Here is a 23,309-nt window from a genome sequence, read left to right on the forward strand (position 1 = left end):
TGAACCCAAATATGTGATCCGAATGTCTTTAGCCTTTCATGATTGAAGACTTTACGAGTCAACGTGGTCTTCCCCATACCCCCCATTCCGACAAGAGCAACGATGGAGATGGTCCGATCTTGGGGGATACGGGTCAGCATGTCAACTACATTAGACACATCATCATCTCTTCCGACAAAGATTGGATCACTCATGATCGAATTAGTCCGAGTGGAAGTAGGAAAAACAAGAGCAGGTGCAGACTGAATTATGCTTTGAAGGCCAAGATCTGTTGCCATTTTGTTCATAGACTCAAACTCCGCATTGATATTCTTGATTGTGTGAGCCATATTATGCCGACGCGAAATGCTTTTGCAGGATGAGAAGCATGATAGCAGCTTAACCTTGGCCTTGGGACTGGGATTGGGTGTCTTCATTTTCTCCACTTGTTTATGGAGAAGTTGATAGCTGAGTTCGTCCAAGACATTATCAGCATCGAAAGCCACGACTTCAAGGTCCCTCAACCATACTTTGACAGCCTTGTCAGTGATGGTTTTCTTCTCAGCATCATTCAAGAAGGCTTGGATCATGTCCAAAGTCCTCTGCAGCTGTCGGGCAGCTCCATCGAGACCTCGAATCAAAGAGTACTCATCCTTCAAAACGTTGATCAGGTTTTGAACAACAACTTCGATGGCTGCAGAACCTCCTTCCATAGTATTGCAGAGTGATACCTATAGTAAAAGAGGAAATGCTATTAAATTTTGACTCATGTAATATGCACATTGGCCAACTTGTGTATTTGTTCACTAATTACCTACTCTATAAGATTCCTTGGAAGAAGTTTGGCATGTCATAAGTGTTTTAAATCGGCTGTCACATCAGTGTTTAATTTGTCAAAAAAGAGAAAAATGGGATATATAGTTCAGAAATTTCATCTTTCTTAATTTATTTTTCAGATTATTTAAAAGTATGGGATGAGCCAAAATTTTTTACCATCCATGATTTATTTGTCAATTTTTCTTATACAATATATCAAAAGTTATTAAGTCAATCTACAACTTAAATTAATTAGATCAAAAGCATTTAAGGGATAAGGGATAATTGAACTCTGGGCCACATGAAACTATTTCTAACCACAACCATCTTGATCAAAGCCATTGATTGGCATGTCGAAAGTTATTAATCTTCACAAAAAAAAAAACAAATATTGTAACCTAACAAGTGATTAAGAGCTAAGTCAATGTACAGATTTGAATTATTAGATCAAATACAAGGCAAGATCAATCACAAAGTCATGTGAAACAATTTTTATGATATTTTATCAAAAACAACCAACTACTCCCTTAATTTGAATGGAGAGAGATGGTTACAAATCCGTAATGTCTAAATAAGGATTTTTTATGGGCTGAAATACGTTTATGCTTCAGAAAGATTATTTTCTGGCTCTAATTAATTATATTAATCCAATAAAAGTCCCAATTAACCACATCTTAACAAGATATGAACATGCATATGGGTTTTCAACCACAATTACGATCATCCAAATTTAATGAAATTTTGTAAAAAACTACGGTCATTACAAAATATTTATCAAAATAGGAAAATGCCTACTTTAATCAATTTCTAATATATACTTCTCCTTAGCTTTAATTAACTTATCTGAAGAATAAAACACAGAATATTAGTCATATGTAATCTATAATATACTATGAAACTTTGAACAATACACAACTTATATAAGATAGGAAAATCCACGTTACAAAACTAGCAGTTAGATGATAAATTACAAGTTTCATAAGAAAAAAATCCTTCAACAAAAATATGAAAATGAAAAATGAAATACTTACTTGCCGTATAAAACAATGCGAATATGTATAAATCCTGTAGCAAAAAGCTCTCCCTCTCTCTCGTCAATTGCAATTTTGAGGCAAATGGCTATGGTAAAAAGAGAAAACAAGACTATATAAGCACAGCTTCAATTAATAATTTAAATCTATTGACCTTAAATTAGTCATTAATTATAGTATTGCTGATTAGGTTTTGTCGAGCCAGCCTGTAATGACAAACTCTCAATTATTCAGTAGTAGGTTGTTACACATATGGAACGTAACAATTAAAACTAATTTAGTAGGTTGATTAATGGCTTAATTGTCAACTATAGAGGCAGTAAGTAGAAGAATATACGAAACACATTTCGTGTTTGAGATTTCATTTTTACTTCAGAGAAAGAGTAAGACGCGTTTGAATTTCGCATGCATGTCTCTTGAAAAAATAATTGTTAGGTGGTGCAAGCTGCAGGAGATGTGGGATAAGTCTTTGCTTATCAAGAACTTTAGTTCAATTCCTATGTTGACAAAGTTTTGTTTTATTTGTTACTCGGATTGGGTTGTTATCGCAACAAAGATGACACAACAATATCCATTTATTTGAATAAGGTACAAATTTATTCTGAAATTCGAAAGTAATGGAGTTTCTACGGCGCTTGACGTATTGTATAATCTCTACTCACTAGACTACCATTCTTGTGAAGAACAGAAAAATTAGACAAATTTTAAAATCGACAACTATGAAGTAACTTAACTTCAAAGATAGAGCGTGCAAGTTACTCATCTATGCTTTCATCCATTTTTCCGTGTTAAAGTGATACTCCCTCATTCCGTCAATAAATATCACATTTTTCCTTTTCCATCCCTCTGCCAATAAATGTCTCATTTCGCTTTTACCATTTTTTGGTGAATGAACCTCATTTTACTCATATTCTACTAACTCATTTTACTCAAACTTTATGACTATAAAACTAATACTACCTCCGTCCCCCAAATATTGTCCCACTTTGACCCGGCACGGGTTTTAAGAAATGTAATCGAAAATGATTTAAAAAAGTTAGTAGATCGTGGGTCCTAATTTCATTCTGAAATTAGAAAGTAACGGAGTTTCTATGGAGCTTGACGTATTGTATAATCTCTACTCACTAGACTAACAATCTTGTGAAGAACAGAAATATTGGACAAATTTTAAAATCGACAACTATAAAGTAAGTTAACTTCAAAGATTCTTTCACACCTAAGTCCACTTATGAATTTCTCTTTAAACAAGATAGAACGTTCAAGTTCCTCATCTATGCTTTCATCCAATTTTCCGTGTTAAAGTGATACTCTCTCAGTCCAGCATTAAATGTCTCATTATTTCTTTTCCGTCCGTCCGTCAAAAAATATCTCATTTAGCTTTTATTATTTTTTGCTAAATGAACCTCATATTCTACTAACACATTCTACTCACATTTTATTATATAACTAATAGTATAAAAGTAGGACCCACGATCCATTAATTTTTATTATCGATTTTTCTTCATAAAGTCAAATAATTTCTTGAAAACCGAGCCAATAAAAAAATGTGATATTTAATCATAGATGAAAGGAGTACTCGGTAAAAACCATGATGTTCTTGATCTTCTTGACCCTTTTCTCCTATTTATTCTTGGTCGCTTTGTATGTATTTTATGGAGCATTATGGAATGCCAAAAACCGCCTCTTTTCCTTATTTAAACACTATGAATCTGCTACAAATAAACATGGAGTACTAAAGATGGATGATTTGATTTACATGAATACCTGATTAATTTACATCATATTCCCAGTAGTTAGGGATAAGTCCCTAACTACAAACTCTGGAGCAACTCCATCAACTCCACCCACAAATCCAGCGGCCAACACGGCTCGTCGGTGTAATCTCCAACTTACACGCGAAGGCTCTCCATCGGCATAACACAACCAAAGATAGAGATTAGGGTAAAAATATTCATATATGCCAATGATAATGATATTTACCCTATTTATTAGACTAAGGACCCTAGGGTTGGTTCGACCTTCTAATCTAACATCCGGAAAAGAACCAACAAAGAAAACCCGAACGGGGCTTGTATTTCGCCCGACACAATAACGTTTTAAAAAGAAATAAAAAATAACAAACATTAAAATTGTCTTTCCAAAAAGATGCAAAAAATATAAAATAAATCATAATAAATATATAAGTCTGGCTTCCTGACAGCCGGACCGGACTTAGTGTGCCTCGCCGTCGCCGCCAAGCTCTTCTCCTTTGGCTTCTCCTCCTGTGCACTTGGCTCTTTGCATGTTTCTGGCCTGTCAAGGTCACAGGCACGTCAACTACAGGGGTAATCGTATCAAAAACTTCCTTCCTAGGTGATTGCAACTTGAAACATATCTCCAAACAACCAAAACTTGCCTATAATGTAGTAGGATTTTAAGATGAATTTTAACTATGATACAGATCCATCCTAGCTATTGCTTCAACCAATAATTTATTTTCGTCAACACAATATAAAAACTTATATACTACTCCCTACGTCCCTAATAATTCGTCACCATTTGACTGGGCACGGGTTTTAAGAAATGTAATAGAAAGTGAGTTGAAAAAGTTGGTGGCATGTGAGTCATACTTTTTATATAATAGTTTTATAATAAAATGTGAGTGTAAAAGATTTAGTGGAATCTAGGGTCCACTGCCAAAAATGGTAAAAGTGAAATGTGATAAATTTTTAGGAACAGACGAAAAAGGAAATAGATGACAAATTTTCAGAGACGGAGGGAGTACTTACTTACCCAAATTTTACAGACGACGATGACACCAGATTTTCAGATTGGGAAGGTTGCGCCATTCTCACCACAATATAAAAAGGAAAACGTGTCATCTTAAGTGGGACGGAGGGTGTAGGTATTAAATAGTCCATACTTGTTCAGACGACGACACGTGATTTTCAGGTTGGGATGGTTGCGCCACTCCGAATCAGCTTTTAGTTTCGGGCAATAGTAAATTTGTAACCGTTTTAAGTTAGTGAAGCCCGCAGCCACAGGGGGCAGATACCTCAACTTCTTGCAACGTTCTATGTGCAAGGACGTTAGAGATGAGAGGTTCCCCAGCCACTGGGGCAATTCTTTTACTCCGACATCTTCCAACCTTAAGTAATCAATTGTAGTGAGATGTTGAATTGATTGAGGCAGCCACTCCCAATCATCAATCCCCTTGAAAGTGAAGCGAGTAAGTGAATTGCGACATCCTTGCAATATGCCATCCACCGTCTCTCTGATGGCATCAGCATAATCACTATCCCAACGCCAGACCAAATTCACATCTATATTTAATTCCTTCAAGCTGCCAAAACTCCAACTCTCAATAGTACCACCACTAGCACTAGCAGCCATGAGTTTAGAAACACGTCTGATTTTCAATACTTCGAGGCGAGGAGCTGATTTAGCCAGACAGTCAATTAGCATTGGTAGATTCTGTAGGTCCCTTAATCCTTCGAATTTGAGTATCTCGATTGTGGGAGCGAACGACTCCAGAATTTGACATGGAAATTCCTTCAGCCACCTGCATTCTTCAAAATCCAGCTTACGCAGGATTCCTTGGTGTTGTCTTACTCCGCCACTCGGATTCCCAATTGATATTAGGTTACCACAGTTCCATATAATCAACTCCTCCAGAAAAATGAGGGTGTCCAAGCCATCTGGTAAACCTCTCAATTTAGGGCAATACCGAATCTCTAATTTTGAGAGATCCCGATTCTTATAGAATAACTGCTTTGGCAGTTTTTTCAGCTTTATCAATCCAGACAAATAAAGATATTTCAGACTAGGCAAGGACTCAAGCGTTGAGATTTCCTCACATTCTGAGCAATCCTCAAATGTTAACTTAGTCAAGTACTCAAACGGTACCAAAGAACCCTGAAGACCATCCCATACTCCCAACCATCTTGGAGATTTTTTGCCTTTAAATCTTTCAATCTTCAACACCTTCAGATTTGCATGAGGTTGGAGTCCTTCCAATACACTCTCATCATTTATTCCACTGTCACTTCTCATAAGGTTTCTTCTCTCTTCATCCCAATAAGTCCCTGGTTCTTCAGCCCAACTAAACACCAGTTCAGACAAGTTTGATTTCTCAGACAAATTTGCTTTCATAGCCTCTTCTTTGTCACGCACCCTATCAAGATGCTCAATCTCTAGTGTTCCTTTGAGATTTTTCAAACTTCCGAGCTCTTCAATTTGGTATCCCTTCTCTTCGCCCACTGTAAAGTACAGAAGTGTTTGAAGATTAGTTAATCTCCTAATTTCTGCGGGCAACCCTGTTTCCCTCCTTAGATAAAGATGTCTTAAATTAATCAAGTACTTCAGCGTATTTGGCAGTTTTTCAGAAATATATTGTTCTGCTCTTAATGTCTGCAAATGGTGGAGTTCACCAATCCACTCCGGGATGTTTCCAATTGATGTCATGGAAATATTGAGATTTCTCAAATGTATCAATTCCTTTATTGAACTGGGTAACTCTTTATAATTTTCACCAGAAAGAGTTAGATTATGCAGAGATTTGAAGCCAGAGAATATGATACCAGAATTTCCACCTACCAAGATTAATGTACGCAAATTCCTCGACACTTCTTCCGAAATACGACTTGATTCGTTTTCGTGAAACATATATCGAACTACAGTGCTGCCACTTGTATTAGTATGCAAAACAGAAGATGCAAGATCATGTACCAGATCGTGCATCACAATATATGGCTCTGTAGCTTGCAACAAAGAGTTCTCTAGAAGCACATTGAGAAACGTGTTGCCCACAGACTCCATATCATTCGTCTGTCCATCATCCGTCTGTCCAGGTTGAAGAAAGCCTTCTCCTATCCAAAGTTCAATCAGCTCCTCCTTCATGATTCTCTGACCTTTGGGGAAAATCGAATAGTACGCAAAGCACTTCTTTAGTGAAGACGAAGGTAGGTGATCATAGCTCAGTTTCAATATTGTTGAGATACTTTTGCCTTCTTTACCATCTGAAAGCCATGTTTCTTTAATGGAGCTCCAATCTTGCATGGATTTACGGCGACGAAGCACATCTCCGGCCACATTGGCAGCCAAGGGCAAACCCTGACATCTTTTCGCAATCTCTTTCCCAATCTTCTCAAATCCGGATGGAACTTCTGCATTCCCATCAAAATTTTTTCTTTTGATTATGGACCAGCACTCTTCATGTGATAAGCCCTTCACTGGATGAGTATGAAGTGGATTAACAATTGAAGCAACATTATGACTCCTGGTAGTGATGATAATGCCATTTCCCTCTTTAGAAGAAACTCCCTCAATGCTTTTTATAAAGTCTTCCCATTTCAAAACATCTTCATTCCAAACATCGTCAAGAACAAGAAGATAAGTTTTAGCCTTGAGGGCTTCTTGAAGCTTTTTCAGGATAACTTCCTCGTTCAGGATAACTTTCTTGTTTGGGATAACTTCCTCTTGCTCAACTCGCTCGCCTCTATCACTGGTAGTTGAAGTCAATATTGAATGGATTGTGTTGTAAAGACTGATTGGATCGAAATTTTGAGAAACATGAACCCAAATATATGATTCGAATGTCTTTAGCCTTTTGAGATGATTGAAGACATTTCGAGTCAACGTGGTCTTCCCCATACCCCCCATTCCGACAAGAGCAACGATCGAGATGGTCCGATCTTGGGGGATATGGGTCAGCATGTCAACTACTTTAGACACATCATCTTCTCTTCCGACAAAGATTGGATCTTTCATGATCGAATTAGTCCTTTGTGGAAGTAGGAACGACAACATCAGAGGCAGACTGAATTTTGCTTTGAAGGCCAAGATCTGTTGCCCTTTTGTTCATAGAATCAAACTCCGCATTGATATTTTTGATAGTGTGAGCCATATCATGCTGACGCGAAATGCTTTTGCACGATGAGAAGCATGATAGCAGCATCGAAAGTTGATAGCTGAGTCCGGACTTGGGACTGGGACTGGGATTGGGATTGGGATTGGGTGTCTTCATTTTCTCCACTTGTTTTTGGAGAAGTTGATAGCTGAGTTCGTCCAAGACATTATCAGCATCGAAAGCCACGACTTCAAGCTCCCTCAACCATAATTTGACAGAACTTTCAGTGATGTTTTTCTTCTCAGCATCATTCAAGTAGGCTTGGATCATGTCCAAAGTCTTCTTCAGCTGCCGGGCAGCTCCATCGAGACCTCGAATCAAAGAGTACTCATCCCTCAAAACGTTGATCAGGTTTTGAACAACAACTTCGATGGCTGCAGAACCTCCTTCCATAGTTGCAGAAAGATACCTATAGTGAAAGAGGAAATTCTTTTAAATTTTTGTCTCATGTAAACTTGTGGATGACAAATATCACACTAGTGTCAAGAAATATGTTTATAACTCTGGTACATTTCATCTATATAGGGCGACAATCATGTATATATATGCATAAATATATGTGGGTCAAATAATATTAGTGAGTATACTACTTATTCTAGGGAGTATTAAAAAAGGACCATTATTGTAATACATAAAAATGTATTGTTCTATGTAAAACTCCACTCATGAGTCATGACCATCTATTTTGCAACCATCTATTTAGGCAATATATATTAAGTCAATATTGAATTCTTGTTAGAAGAACAAATGTAGTTTATACATCAACTCACCCTTGCATGTCTATATTTATGTCTTTTCCTAACATCATACGTATGTTTTCTAATGTACATCTTTGTCAATCACACACACGTTGGTCCTCAAGTTAAATATGATTCTTCCCCGCTTGTTTGAAGATAAGAATCAACAAATAACGGGGCGGTGGATTTGATATGGGTGGAGGTACGCTACAACGGGTACGAGGGAATAATTGATAAGTCGAGATAGAATAAATGACGCCACAAACGACTGTGAAAAGTCGGATAAAATAACTCAATGAATTGAAAATTCAAGAGAAATAAAACTCAAATACTATTAATCTTAAAATGTGTGTCTTTTAAATCCAACAATGAGACCTTTATATTGATAAATGAAATTCTAAACATAAGAAAAAAAAGATAAAACCTAAAGGAAAAAAAATACTAAAAGGAACCTTGATTTGTAGAAGAAAAGAATACCAAAGTGAATTAATCAATTACTTTTCATATACTTAATAATTAACTAGGAAAACAAATTTAAATATAAAGAAAATCAAGTTAACTAATTCCAATTAACTAGGAGTATATGTTAATACGAAGATAGAGTTGTGATCAATGTTAAACTAATTTTAAAAACCGAGCTAGAGATCAAACTAAGGTCATTAGATCTATGTCAAACTAATTTTAAAAACCGAGCTAGAGATCAAATTAGGGCCATTAGATCTAATTTTTTTGATGAAATTCGTTGTTGTGTAAATTATATTACTCCTCATTACAAGCCTATTTTACTTCATTCTACCATATTTATTACATCATTCCAGTACGTAATACCTTGAAACTACATTATGTTTTTACCAACTTCCAGCAATTTTTGAAATGATTCACCACATGCTTCATTTGAATTCGTTGAACTGAGATTTTACTTTATTCACTTTAAAAACGATAATTTGTTTAGCGGGTTTTTTACTTCATTTAAGCAGGATTTCAAATGCTTCTACACATACTTCATTCAAATAATTTATTATTCTCTCTATCCGATTTAAGATGACACTCTTTCCTTTTTAGTTTGTCCCATATAAGATGACATATTTCTATTTTTAGGGCACCCACAGCGCGGTGCATGGGTGGCTCCATCTCGTAGACGAGACCACAACGAGACGGTGTTGTGGCCGTCGTCTCGTCGGGAGCCCGTAGCCGTAGCGTCGCGCGTCTCGCGCGAAAGAGGTCGGCTGGGAGACAGCTCGCCACGCGCCAGAGCCACGTGGTGAGCGCTTGCGCTAGGCGTGACGCCCACTCGTCGTAATTATGACGTCATTTTTAATTTTAAAAAAAAAACGGTAATATTACCGTTTTTTCAAGCGTAACCTATTTTTTTATTTTTATTTTTCTTATTCTATAAATACACACTACTCTCTTTCATTCTCCATTCCACACACAAACACTACAAATACCACATCTATTCTTCACTCAATTCACCTCTCTTTCCTTCTCCAATTTCTGTAAAAATGTCCGGTGACGGAAACTCCATCGGCTCCCATGGCTTCGATTTAAACGCGTTTAGCAACTGGGGGCCATGTTCAACTCTTTGGCTGGTTAGTCGACGTCGGGCACCCAAGGCTCAGCGACGCCCGCGCCGTACAAAGCACCACATTTTGATCTAGATGCATACTATCGTCCCTCCCTCCCCCCCACCCCCCCCCGAGGTCAACGCAGGGATTATCCCAAATTAGGGAGAATTTTTCGGAGGAACACGCTCCGGAATACTTTCTGATAGGAGGACGACGAGGCGGTGGAGGCCCCGCCAGTCGTGATACCGAGGAGGGACAGGGCGAGGAAGAGGAGGAGGATCTAGGTCGTCATCTATACAGCCGCAAGGAGACGTTGGGTCTATACAACGCTTGGTTCACCGTCTCATACGATCCTATCGTCGGAAATCAACAAAACCGCAAATGTTTTTAAGAGAAGGTCACCGCCGTTTACGAAGAGTTGAAGCTGGCGGGGGCTCACCGCCGCAACATGAAGATGCTCTGCAGTCATTGGGACCGGTGCGACAGAGATGTCAAAAAATTTAGCTCGATCTACAGGGCTGAAGCGGAGTAATACCAAAGTGGAGCCAGTGAGGTCGATATTCTGAGAGCGGCGATGCGAGTCTTTAAAGACGACGTCCAAAAAGATTTCAAACATATCGATGTTTGGGAGTTGATCATAAACGAAGAAAGGTGGGCCGACGGTGTCTGGTCCTCGAGCTCGAAACGCGCGAAGCACACGAGGGGTGGCTACTCGTCTAGTGAGGGCGGCGGGTCAGGCAACGCCTCACAGGAGTTTGAGGACACGCCCACCGATGTAGGTGGCTCCTCCTCCGGTTCACGACGTCGGCTGCAATGGACCAAGGGGCCGAAGGCGGCTAGAGGGAGGGGGTGGGGGAGGGGAAGGGGGAAGGGCCGAGGCGAATCAAGCCAGGCGGGCTCGAACTCGGGCCCGAGCACTTCCCTGCACTTCCCTGTGATCCGTACATGCTCGCCACGATGGCTGACACTTCCCGCGTGACGCCTCCACAATATGAACATCATATTGTCGGAATGCAGGAGATGGCAAGACAACTTGGTATTCGACCATCCACTAACTCGGGTGCACCGCCACCGACTTCGGAAGGATGATTCGCCGGCAGAGTTAATTTTTTAAATTTAAGTGTTTTGAATTTCTAGTATTTTAAATTATGTCTTTTTTATATTTTTAGGATTTTAATTATGTCTTTTTTATATTTTTAGGATTTTAAATTATGTGTTTTTTATATTTTTAGGATTTTAAATTGTAATTTTTTTTTATTTAATGAAGTGTGTTTTTTATTAATTGGATTTGTTGAAAATAAAAATAAAAAATGAAATTGAATGAATAGTTAAGAGATGAGATGGTTAAGAGATGGAGGGATGTAGGTGTTATCTCTTATTTAAGAGATGGAGTGAAAAGTACAGTGGGACCCATGAATAGTGAAGAGATGAGGGGGTTAAGAGATGGATAAGAGATAGCGTTGTGGATGGCCTTAGAAACTTTCTCTCTCCAATTACACTTTTTTCTCTTCAATTAAATATTCAACTATCTATCCCTCCCACTTAATACATAAACCCACGTATTCTCTCACCAATTAAACACATTAACCAACAACTCCTAAAATCATGTGTCGGCTAAGAAATGTGTCATCTTAGCCGGGACGGAGGAAGTACATCATTTCATTCCATGTGCTTATTACACCCTTCAATTTGGCTATCATTTCATTTTGTTCTCAGTGCCATGACGGCGGTGATAGACATTACAGAGAGAAAGAACGGTACGCGATGGGAAAAACCGCCTGTACGTACTAAAATGAAGTAATAATCCTATTGGAATTAAATAAAAACCTACTAGAATGAAGCATTATATTCTAGAATGAAGTTAAATACTCCTAATATGTTGTGACTTATTTGTCCTGGGTTGGAGTAAAATAGACTCGTGATAAAGGCGAAAATAATTTATACATCAGCGCTTCTTATTCATAAAAAACTAAATCTCGAAACCCTAATTTGATATAGTTCAATAAGGAGTGATTTTGCATAGACTTTATGAAAACAAACTCAAACAAAACTTAATTATTTCTGGATGACCGCAATATTTAGCTGTATAATTAAGTGGTCGGAGCGTAACAATTTAATTACATAAAATAATATGTGGATTTGTAAACAAGCAAATACCTATATATAAAAATCTAGGTTACTCATTCTGGTCATGAAAACAAACATTTGACAAATGATTTTGTTGGTTGAAATCATTAATATATAGAATCAAATGGCTCTAAGATGAGAACCTAGAACCAATGAATCATTGAGAATAAAAATATATAGCCTGAACCAACATATAGTATTTCAGTTTTAAGAATAGAATAAGAAAATATAAGTTACTTTCTTTGTCTCATTAAAAATGAAACGTTTTTCTTTTTGAATTATCCTAATAAAAATGAAATGTTTTCTAAAATAGAAACAACACTATTTTTATTTTTTCTTCTCTCTTACTTTACTCTCTCTTCATTAACTCACAAAACAACACTGCATAAAATCTCGTGCCGAAAACTAAATATTGCATATGTATTGGAACGAAGGAAGTATATAACTACTATTTCAGAATAAAAAATATCTTTAAACTCTAAATTTCACATAATTTTTTTCATTTAAATTATTTTTTAATAAGAATATAGTATTAAAAGTTTAAAGGTAATTTTACAAGGATAACAACAACATCCTAATTGAATATGTTAAGATCAATTAAAAATTTGATATTAAATTCATCGCATGTATCTATCTGAACTAAAATGACGCATTATTAAAAATGAAAACACATTTATCACTATTCTCTCTTAATTAATTCCCTCTCCAATTAAGATGAAGAAACAATACGTGGGCAGAAATTTCTCCACTAAAAAAAAAGACAATTCCCATGTATTGCATAAGAAAATTGAAAATGATACTTACTTGCTGAGAATCAGTACGTGGATATAACACCAGTAGGAAGTATCTCTCTCTCTCAAGACTCAATTATAAATATTCAGAATTTGAATTTGTGGCTGAATAGCTACAAAAACATAAAAAACAAGATTAGGTAAGCAGAGGTTCAGGTATTGAAAATCTAAAGCTAGTGGCTAATTTAATTTCTATTTTATTAATTTATAAATTATTAATAAAATTTTTATACTCCATTCACCCAAATTATTTGCTCCATATTCCATTTTAAATTATCTCAAGTTACTCGATTCATTTTCTTATTTGGCATATACTTTTATCTTCTCTCTTCTTCTAAGATATAAACATCAATTTCTTATATCTCATGCACAAAAACATGCATCAACTAGCTTGTAATGGATGTAGTACAAATTTAAAATTATTAATCATAATAATTATAATGATAAATGATACTATTTGCCTGTAAATTATTAATTTGATAGGATTTTGCTTTTAATCAAGATTTCGATGGTGGCCTTAAAATTTAGGCCACTTATATGTTTTTTTTTTTTATTATTGTTATTATATTGTTATTATATTATTATTATTATTTTATTATTATTATTATTATTATTATTATTATTATTATTATGCTTATGATTATGATTATGATTATTATTATTCTATTATTATTATTATTATGATTATTATTATACTTATTATTACTTTATTATTAATAATAACTAATTAATTAATTAATAATAAAATAAAAATAGTACTTTAATCACGTCTATTAGTTAACTGAGTTTAACTAATCAATTTAACTCCAAAATCTTTACAATATTCAGATTTTTAATTTGTGGCAGATAGCTATGACAAAAAAGAAACCAAGATTATATAATTAAGAGTGTCAAGCATTGACCTTGAACTAGTCATTGTATAATTGATTCATTGTATAATTGATTCAATTTATGCGAGAAAGCCTAAAATAAAATAATATGCACATGGGCCAACTTGTGTATTTGTTCACTAATTAACTACTCTATAAGATTACTTGGAAGAAGTCATTGGCACGTCAATATTTAATTTGCCGAAAAAGAGAAAATGGGATATAGTTGCAGAAATTTCATCTTCGGTAATTTATTTTTCAGTTTTAAAAAGTATGGGACGAGCCAAAGTTTTTGACCATCTACCGTAATTTATTTGTCAATTTTTCTTATACTCCTGCATGGGATGTGTTATATTGCTAATTCACCCTTTAATTACTAATTCTGACTAAATAATATCCTATAATGGATTATGAAATCAAGACACAAGATCATCCATACATGAATAGCAATACAATGCAAAAAAAAAAATATCAGTTAAGAGTATTAATGTCAATAGACCAAAAGTTAGTTATAACTAACTTTAAAAAAATATCCAAAAACTTTAAATGATTATAACTAACTCCATTTAAATTATTTTTTTTACACAACATATATCAAATTAAAGATAATTTTATAAGGATTTCAACGAGATTTTACTTGCATATGTTCCAATGTCAAAATTTGAAAAATAAATCTAGAATTTTCGTATTTTACATAAACAGTTTAATGTCGACGTTGTTAAGATAATGTGTCAATATAAAGCATTTACAATGTCAATGCTAAATTGTGTTGACATATTCAATGAATAGTATTGATATATTTAATGCATTATATTGAAATTTTAATCCAAAACCTTAATTTTAATAATTTTCTTATCTTTTCAAATTTAAATAATAATAAAACGAAATTACACGTGACGATTTATAGATCATTAGATCTCCACAATCTACGATTTGAATTTATTAGATCTAAGGCATTTAAGGGATTAGGGGCAATCGAACTCTGGGCCACATGAAACGAGTCCAAACCACAACCATCTTGATCAAAGGGATTATTTATATGTATCGTTTGCGATTTCATGGGCCTCTTGGCAAGAGTGTCAACTTGAAAGAGTCATTATATAATTTATTAAATTTATACGAGAAAGCCTACAATAAAATGATATGCACATTGGTCAACTTGTCAACTTGTGTATTCACTAAAAAAACAAATATACTATGCTTCAATTATTGCTACCTAACAAGTGATTAAGAGCTAAGTCAATGTACAAATTTGAATTAATTAGATCAAGTACACACTAATATAGATAAGACAAGCTCAATCACAAAGTCATGTGAAACATTATTTAAGAATTTTTAAGAAATAAAAAAACAACCGACTAACCCTTAATTAGAATGGAGAGAGATGATTACAAATCTGTAATGTCTAAATAAGGATTTTTTTATGGGCTGAAATACGTTTATGCTTCAAAAAGCATATTTTCTGGCTCTAATTAATTATATTACATTAATCCAATAAATTAAAAGTCCCAATTAACCACATCTTAACAAGATATGAGCATATTTCAACCACAATAACGATCATCCAAATTTAATAAATTTTGCCATAAAAAATATTTACTATAAAAATAGGAAATGGCCTAATTTAATCAGTTAATATTAACTTCTCCTTATCTTTAACTTAAGTGAAGAATAAAACGGAGAACATTAATCTTATCTATATACTATGAAAATATGAAAATACACAACATATAAGATAGGAAAGTCCACGTTACTCAAAACTAGAAGCAATATAATAAATTAAAAGTTTTATAAGAAAAAAATCCTTCAACAAAAATAAGAAAATGAAAAATGAAATACTTACTTGGTGTATAAAACAGTGCGATTATGTATAACTCCGCGGTAGGAAATAGCTCTCTCTCAAGTCTCAAGAGTCAATTGCAAATACAGAATTTGAATTTGAGGCAAATACCTATGAAAAAGAGAAAACAAGACTACATAGGCAGAGCTACAAATATTAATTTAACATTGTTGACTTTAAATTAGTCATTAATTATATATATTGTTGATTAGGTTTGTGTGAGCCAGCTTGTAATGACATAATCTTAAAATTGTTTATTCAGTAGTAGGTTGTTACCCACATGGACCGTGACAAAACTAATTAGTAGGTTGATTAATTGCTTAATTGTCAACTATAGAGGAAGTATTATCCAATTTATTGCTTAAAATTAGTTAGATCTAAACAGAACAGATCATTCATTTTGTTAAATATTTACAATATTCGTAGACAGCTTCTTTCTTCTTTAAGTTTGGCAATTTAGAAAAGTCATTTTTGCTTATGTATTAAGACATATTTTTACTTTTGTAATGTCATTTTTCATAAAAAAAAGTTGCAATCTTCTAGCTAGCATTTTATTTAATTTTTCATTATAATCCTTATAGCTTAGTATTGGAAACACATTTTTATTTGGTAATGTATTTTTTCATAATTTTATTTTAGTAATGTATTGTTCCATGAAAAGATTTGCAATGGGTTCTTAAGTAGCAACGTACTCTTGCTTGCTAGAACTATTATAACCATGTATACTTGCAAAATAATTTATTGCTAAAACGAAGGCAAGTCAACTCCTTAGACCACCTCACTCAATGACAAAATAGTCATAAATAAAGGAGTGTCACACGTAAAAGATAAATAAATAAAAGTAATTCTAAAATAAATTAATCCAATCCTTCCCCCTCTCATTGTTCGGTATCACCCTAAAGCCCCATAGAAAAAGTGGGGGCATGTCCACATGTCTTATTTTTATTGGTTGAACGTTAAATATTTTTTATTTAGTTTTTTCACTTTTAATTGTTGACTTATCTTATTACTTCATTATTAGAGTACATGTCTTGATGTTGTAATAATTTGCACATTAGCAATATATCCTACGTCACATTTTCAATCTCGAAAATTTTGCACTACATAATATTTTAAATTTTTTGTTACTTTTAACTATTAATTTATTTTATTAAGTGGTTATTACATTTATTTCTATATATTCTTTCAATAATAATGTGAATTATTCTTCTAAAAAGATCATGGGAATCACTCTTCCAAAAAATGACATGAACTACTTCATTTGTATTATTTATGTTTAATTTATTATTTCTTTATTATTTACTACTCCCTCGTCCCAGATAATTCGTCCCAGTTTTCTATTTCGATCTGTCCTACATAATTTGTCCCACTTCACTTTTACCATTTTTGGTAGTGGACCTCATATTCCACTAACTCATTCATACTCACATTTTATTATAAAACTAATATATAAAGATAGGACTCACATTCCACTAACTTTTTCAACCCACTTTTCATTACAATTCTTAAAACCCGTGCCCAGTCAAAGTGACCCGAATTATCCGGGACGGAGGGAGTACTATATTGTGCTTCATTTTTTCTATATATATCCCACTTCAATTATAAATTTGAATTATAAAACATTTATATAATTTTTATGAGGTTTTTAATATATTTGAATAAATTATAAAATTTATATTTGATTAAAAGGGTATGTAAAGAAAATATTTAATAAGGCTGAGTTGGGGTCATTGATGTGAGTAAAATTTTAATAAGTCGGGGTTATATATGTGGAAGAAAGAGAAATGAGTATTTTATTAAAAAATTGATTGAGGTTGGGTTAGGTGAGGGTCACTGATGAGGATAGTCTTACAAACCCCCAGTGACGGAGCCGGGCCTTCGGACCCACAACAACCTAACCCCACTGACCACTATTCACCAACCCATGTCTCACACATTTGGTCCTTTGTCATGATATCAACACTTCAAATGCTGACAAATACAACAGATTCGGAGGGCAGTCGATCGAGCCAAGAAATGCAGCACTTGTCTTCTTCCCAGATGCTGTTGAAAGTGGCAGGATGAGCCCTCCCGGCTCGCGATGCGGGCCTTGAGGTGGGTGTGGTCGTGTGGATGGGGCCGATGGCGTAGATGTTGGGGCAGATGGTGCGGATTTGGGAGAGGGTGGGAGCCTCGAGGTGGTGGAATGTGTTGAAGATGAGGCCTTGGGCGAGAGGGATGTGCTTGTTCTCGGCAGATCGCGGCGCCGGATGATGCCTTCCATGCCGGGTCCATTTTTTATCATTTCATCAAAGTTGTCATCATAGAAAACAGAGTATAGTTAAGGTCGAAACAAGGATCCTTAACATAATTTTCGGAGATTCGTTAGATGGAAATAATTTACTAACATAAAATGTACACACATTTTATGTTATTTTTTGTCATATAACTCCGAAATAGATGAGTTATCTATCCTACAAAAATCAGAGCAAGTTTAAACATAGGTTTATTTTGTATAAAACCTAAAACTATTCTGAAGAAAACTTGGGTGAAAACATAGTCCACTAAATTAGAGTTTAAACATAGGCTTATTTTGCATAGACATAGACATTTTAACTCTGCTAACTCATCAACGCAATATACTAAAAGTGAAAAAAAAATAGTAAATGATTCTTTAAATCATCGACAATCCAAAATGACAAAATAATTCTTTAAATAGTGTACAGAGATAGTACACCCAAAATGACTGGCTCCAAAGTTGCACAATAAAATCAGTGACTGATTTCTACTCTCAACTCTAAACCATGCTAATGAAAAAGACAGCACTCAAATCAATAGGGCTGCAAATTAAAAAGACATTCCAATCTCATGAACAACGTGAAGGAGTTTGGTTACCACCAAGAAACTTCACATCAGCTGAAGAGCAAACTGCATTAGTTGGCTTCCCATTAAAGGTCAAGCTAACTCCTCTCAACTCAATCCCTTTGCAAGGATGCGATCTGCTGCAATCAACCTTCACCCCGGTTGCTGCACCCGAGCTACCTCGAACGTCGATGAACTTTACACCATTTATCGCAACACTCGAATCGCCACCCCCGCCCCCGCAATTCGATTCCGGGCAGTAATGCTGATCGATGATGATCGGATTTCCCACGTTATTCACCACATTGCCCTCGAATGTGATGTCGGAGACAAGCCCCGGTGGAGAGGGCCCGAACGTCTTGATCCTGAGCCCGTTTTCGGTGTTTTTGAAGTTGCAATTGGTGACCCGGATCGATCGTACATCCTCCTCCCCGTGGTACTTCCCGAGGCTCCCGATGCTGATGCCGTGGCCCGGGCCGCAGTTGACCCCGGTGATGTTCATGTTGGTGACTCCGTCTCCGATGGAGATGCAGTCGTCTCCCGTGGCGATGGTTGCACCGATGATTCTGATGTTGTTGGATTTTCGGATGTGGATGCCGTCCGTGTTGGGGCTGTCGGCCGGGGCCGTGGCGCGGATGTTTTTTATCGTCACAGAGTTGCAGTTGTGGACGTTGAAGTGGAACTTTTTACTGTTGATGGAGTGGATGTTCCTGATGTTGACTTTGTTCACGTGCTCCAGCTTCAGTGACTGAAGATAATAATTTAATAAACAATTGGTAAAGTAAGAGAGATATAATTTTTTTTTTTTAAATTGGAAGTTTCTAATTTTAAGCACGGGTCGGAACAAAATAAAAATAGTTTTATTTTTTAATTGACAGACTAAAATAGAAATAGTTTATCTTACTGATATAGTGGTTGAATGCGTGGTCTTCCAATAGGAGGCTCCGTTTCCGTCTAAGGTGCCTCTGCCGTGGATGGTGAGTTGATTCATGTCGCGAAACATGATCCAGTGATCGAGGTTGGGAGTAGGAACCGCGGGAGCGATTAGGTTTCCGTTTAGTTGAAATCTGGTTTTGCCATTACATGGCCCTAGAAATTCAACATCACTTAGTTGATAATTTCCCTTTGCAACTCTAATTGTGCCTCCATTGATTGCACAAGCTTTCTTCCATGCATCCAACAAAGCCTACACCAAAATCACAACACTAAATTAAAAGAAAATAATTTAAGTATGCAACAAATTAATTTATCTATGATACCTGTTTGATGTCTGTTTTGGCTTTAGATTGAGAAACTGTGAATATGTTGCTTTTGCAATGGACATGAAGAGTGCTCCAAATGGATAGAAGAAAGAAAATAACAATGCATTGAGACAAAGAGTTTGAATCCATTGATGGAATGAGATGATATGAACTGAAAATAGTGACTATTCCATTTATATTTATATAGTGAATTAATGTGTTAAAGTTTGTAACTCAATTTTGTTTTACGCACGAGTCCAATTTTATTTGTGGAATGTTGAATAATTAGTTATATGATGTTTAATGCATTATTCCAAATTTTATTTATGGAATGCTCAATGATTAGTAGTGGCTCTCCTAGTCAATTTGTTTCAAATATTTAGCACTCACTTTTAGTTAGTAATAAAGTTTTGCATCTTAGAGATCACTCAGACTTAAAGGCATCCACATCCCAATTTTGTAAAGCATTGAACACTATTTATATATGTTTATTGTTTTAGTTTTAGTTTTATCTAGTTTTACATTAAAATTAAGATTTATGTATAAAACACAATTTATATTTTAATTAAATAAAAATTCATAATTTTAGTAATATTAAAAAATTATATGCAACTCTTCACCAAAGGGAGCATCGTCGTTGAAAAATATATCAATCAAATACTTGCTTTTTTCACTTGTTTAACTGTGAAATTTCTTTATAATGTTTTGCTTTGATAAATATTTACCATGTGAATATGAATACATTCCTTTGTTTATGTTAGTATCTCATAATTTTCTCTCCCAAATTAAAGATAACACTCCTCATAATTATAGTTATATATGTTATCCTCATTACATCTCACTTGCTTGACTGAGAAATTTGTGCATTTGTGTGATTTGATCCGTCATTCACAATTCTATCTATTCCTCATAATAACTAAAAAAAAACAAATCCTCATTATACTCATTTCCAAAAGTAATTATGGATTCCCTAATCCCTATAGTTGACTTAATTTATTCAATAAGGAATATTCACGTGTTAAGGCTATTTAAGTACTTTTTGTTTGAAATTTATGGTGTTGAAATCATACGAAATCAGTTGGATAAGGAATATCCAACATCCTCAAACTAGATGTTTTCAAAGTTAAAATAGAAAATTAAGTAGAAATGAGCGTTAGTAATGCGACATCAATATCCTTATTTTTTGGATAAGATACTATTTCCGATAACAAAATTCATTGGTAAGAGATCTGCAACACTCTGAAAATCAAAAGTTTGAGATAATGGAAATGTGGGAAAATTGTGAATTACTTATAATCGGATATGGAGAATTTTAGCGATTAAATAAGATTTAGTGTGTCATTTTGATTTTCAAAATATGAATATTAAATATAATTAAATTACTTTATAGAGTTAAAGATTGGTGTAGTAAAATTTAGCTGAAATATTAATTTATAAATTTTTTTGGCTTGCACTATTATTTTATATTATTGGGAGATAATTGTGGACAAAAGAAAGTACAAATTGTAAGATAAGATCTGTATAAAGAAAGTCAAAGGAAGGCATATTTATCCCTTCCAACTCATTACCCGACTTTTTCAGGTTTGGATATCGGGTATCCAATACCTGATATCCATTTTGACAGGCCTAGTGGTGATGTCCAGTAGTCAATGGGTAAAAGCAAAGAAGGTACTTCCTCTGTCTCATAGTCGATGTCACACTTGAAAGATGACATGTGATTTTAGGAGATGTTATTTTGTGCCTTAAGTGGTGAGAGAAAAATATAATTTTATAATTAATGTGGGAGGGAACCTTTTCCAAAAAAAAATATGACATCTTTTGTGGGACAAACTAAAAATGAAAGTGTGACATCTATTATGTGACGGAGGGAGTATATTTTTTGGTGATAAGTAGTACTCACCCTGTCCATGATTAAATGTCTCATATTTGATAGGTACGTGTTTTAAGAATTTGTTTGACTTTATAAAGTAAAGTTGGTAGAAAAAAGTTAGTGGAATGTGAGACCTACTTTATATATTGATTTTATAATAAAATGTGAGTGGTAATGTAAGGTCCACTTACCGAATATAGTATCCCCTCCGTCCTTGAAAGTTTGTCCCATTTTTCCATTTCCGTCCGTCCCACAAAATTTGTCTTATTTCACTTTTTACCATTTTTTGGTAGTGGACCCCATATTCCACTAGCTCGTTCCTACTCATATTTTATTATAGAGTGAATACAAAAAATAGTCTCTAGACTATGCATTTATCTCGCCATTAGTCCCTGGACGTTCAAAATATCCCTAGACAACCCTAGACTAAGCGTTTATCTCGAAAATGGTCTCTTTTCACTGTTTCGGGATGAAAATACCCTTTTGGGGGTTTGGGCAATTTGATCTTTTTACACTTTTAACATTTTAAATTTAATATTATTTCGGTGATGTACTAAATCCGATATTATTTCTAAATTATCATTCTTCTTCCCTTGTACTATCATTCACTTTGTTTCTTTATTTCAATATTAGATTTAATTTTATAAAATTAAATTTTAAATTTCAATTTTTAAATATCAATAATTTTTTATTAATTTTTAAAATTATATTAAATAACAAATTAATAGTTTTAAACAATATTTGATAATGTCTAATATTTAATCAATAAGGTACGACGACGCCTTAGTTTTAATCAATATTTAATAGTTTTAATCATAAGTACCATTTATTCTAGATAAATATGCATCTAATGTAAGACTAATATAATTTTCATTTATTAATTTGAAAACAATCAAAATTAACTAGAAAATTTCAACAAAAATTCTCCAATATCAAATTTTTAGTAGTATCAAATTTGTAGTCAACTTCATAATATTTAATCACAAACAATTATAACAACCGGATGAATGCTAAATAGAATAGTTTTTATTTTTTCATCATGATTAAATATAATACTCCCTCCGTCCCACTTTAGGAGTCCCGGTTTACCATTTTTGGGTGTCCCATTTTAGGAGTCCCGGTTGAAATATTCTATAAATGGTATTAGGCCCCACATCCACTAACCTTTTTCCACTCACATTTTATTATAAAATTAATATAAAAAAGTAGGACCCACATTCCACTATCTTTTTTCACCAACTTTCCTTACATTTCTTAATATCCGTGCCGAACTCAACCAGGACTCCTAAAGTGGGACGGAGGGAGTAGCTCTTATTTTTCCATCATGATTAATCTGTACTTCTTTAATTCAGCTGAATATTATATTAAATAATAATAATTAATAGTTTTAATCAATAGTTATAGTATCCATGAATTAATAGTTTTAATCAAAAAAATTTATTGATATTTAAAAATTAAAATTTAAAATTTAATTTTATAAAATTTAAATATAATATTGAAATAAAGAAACAAAGTGAATGATAGCAAAAGGGAAGAAGAATGATAATTTTGAAATAATATCAGATTCAGTACATCACGAAATAATATCAGATTTAAAATGTAAAAAGACTAAATCGCCCAAACCCCCTAAAAGGGTATTTTCATCCCGAAACAGTGAAAAATGACCATTTTCGAGATAAACACTTAGTCCAGAGTTGTCTGAGGATATTTTGAAA

At 34.3% G+C, this 23,309-nt stretch overlaps 3 protein-coding genes across 4 annotated transcripts in view; all 3 read right to left on the minus strand.

Moving 5' to 3' along the window:
• Nucleotides 1–3,494: 3,494 nt before the first annotated feature.
• Nucleotides 3,495–8,116, minus strand: LOC125201116 (putative disease resistance protein RGA3). Of its 2 annotated transcripts, none has more exons than XM_048099044.1 (2): nucleotides 4,599–8,116; nucleotides 3,495–4,118 (listed from the first exon to the last, which is right to left on the minus strand). In XM_048099044.1, exon 1 carries the CDS (start codon nucleotides 7,611–7,613, stop codon nucleotides 4,689–4,691), a length of 2,925 nt encoding a protein of 974 aa, XP_047955001.1. In that variant the 5' UTR covers nucleotides 7,614–8,116; the 3' UTR covers nucleotides 3,495–4,118; nucleotides 4,599–4,688. The 2 variants fall into 2 exon arrangements, with proteins under 2 accessions (XP_047955001.1, XP_047955002.1); XM_048099045.1 differs by having other exon boundaries at nucleotides 4,595–8,116.
• A 10,371-nt stretch (nucleotides 8,117–18,487) lies between these two features.
• LOC125214100 (exopolygalacturonase-like) lies at nucleotides 18,488–19,874 on the minus strand. The gene is made up of 3 exons (XM_048114984.1): nucleotides 19,743–19,874; nucleotides 19,388–19,669; nucleotides 18,488–19,231 (listed from the first exon to the last, which is right to left on the minus strand). Exons 1-3 carry the CDS (start codon nucleotides 19,872–19,874, stop codon nucleotides 18,488–18,490), a joined length of 1,158 nt encoding a protein of 385 aa, XP_047970941.1.
• Nucleotides 19,875–20,788: 914 nt separating this feature from the next.
• LOC125214156 (heat shock cognate 70 kDa protein-like) overlaps nucleotides 20,789–23,309 on the minus strand; it is a 3,041-nt gene continuing 520 nt past the window's right edge. The window contains exon 3 of the mRNA XM_048115062.1: nucleotides 20,789–20,831. Within this exon, the coding sequence (XP_047971019.1) occupies nucleotides 20,789–20,831 (43 nt within the window). The remainder of the gene's footprint in view (nucleotides 20,832–23,309) is intronic.

This window comes from Salvia hispanica, chromosome 1, assembly GCF_023119035.1.
Source record: "Salvia hispanica cultivar TCC Black 2014 chromosome 1, UniMelb_Shisp_WGS_1.0, whole genome shotgun sequence".
NCBI lineage: Eukaryota > Viridiplantae > Streptophyta > Magnoliopsida > Lamiales > Lamiaceae > Salvia > Salvia hispanica.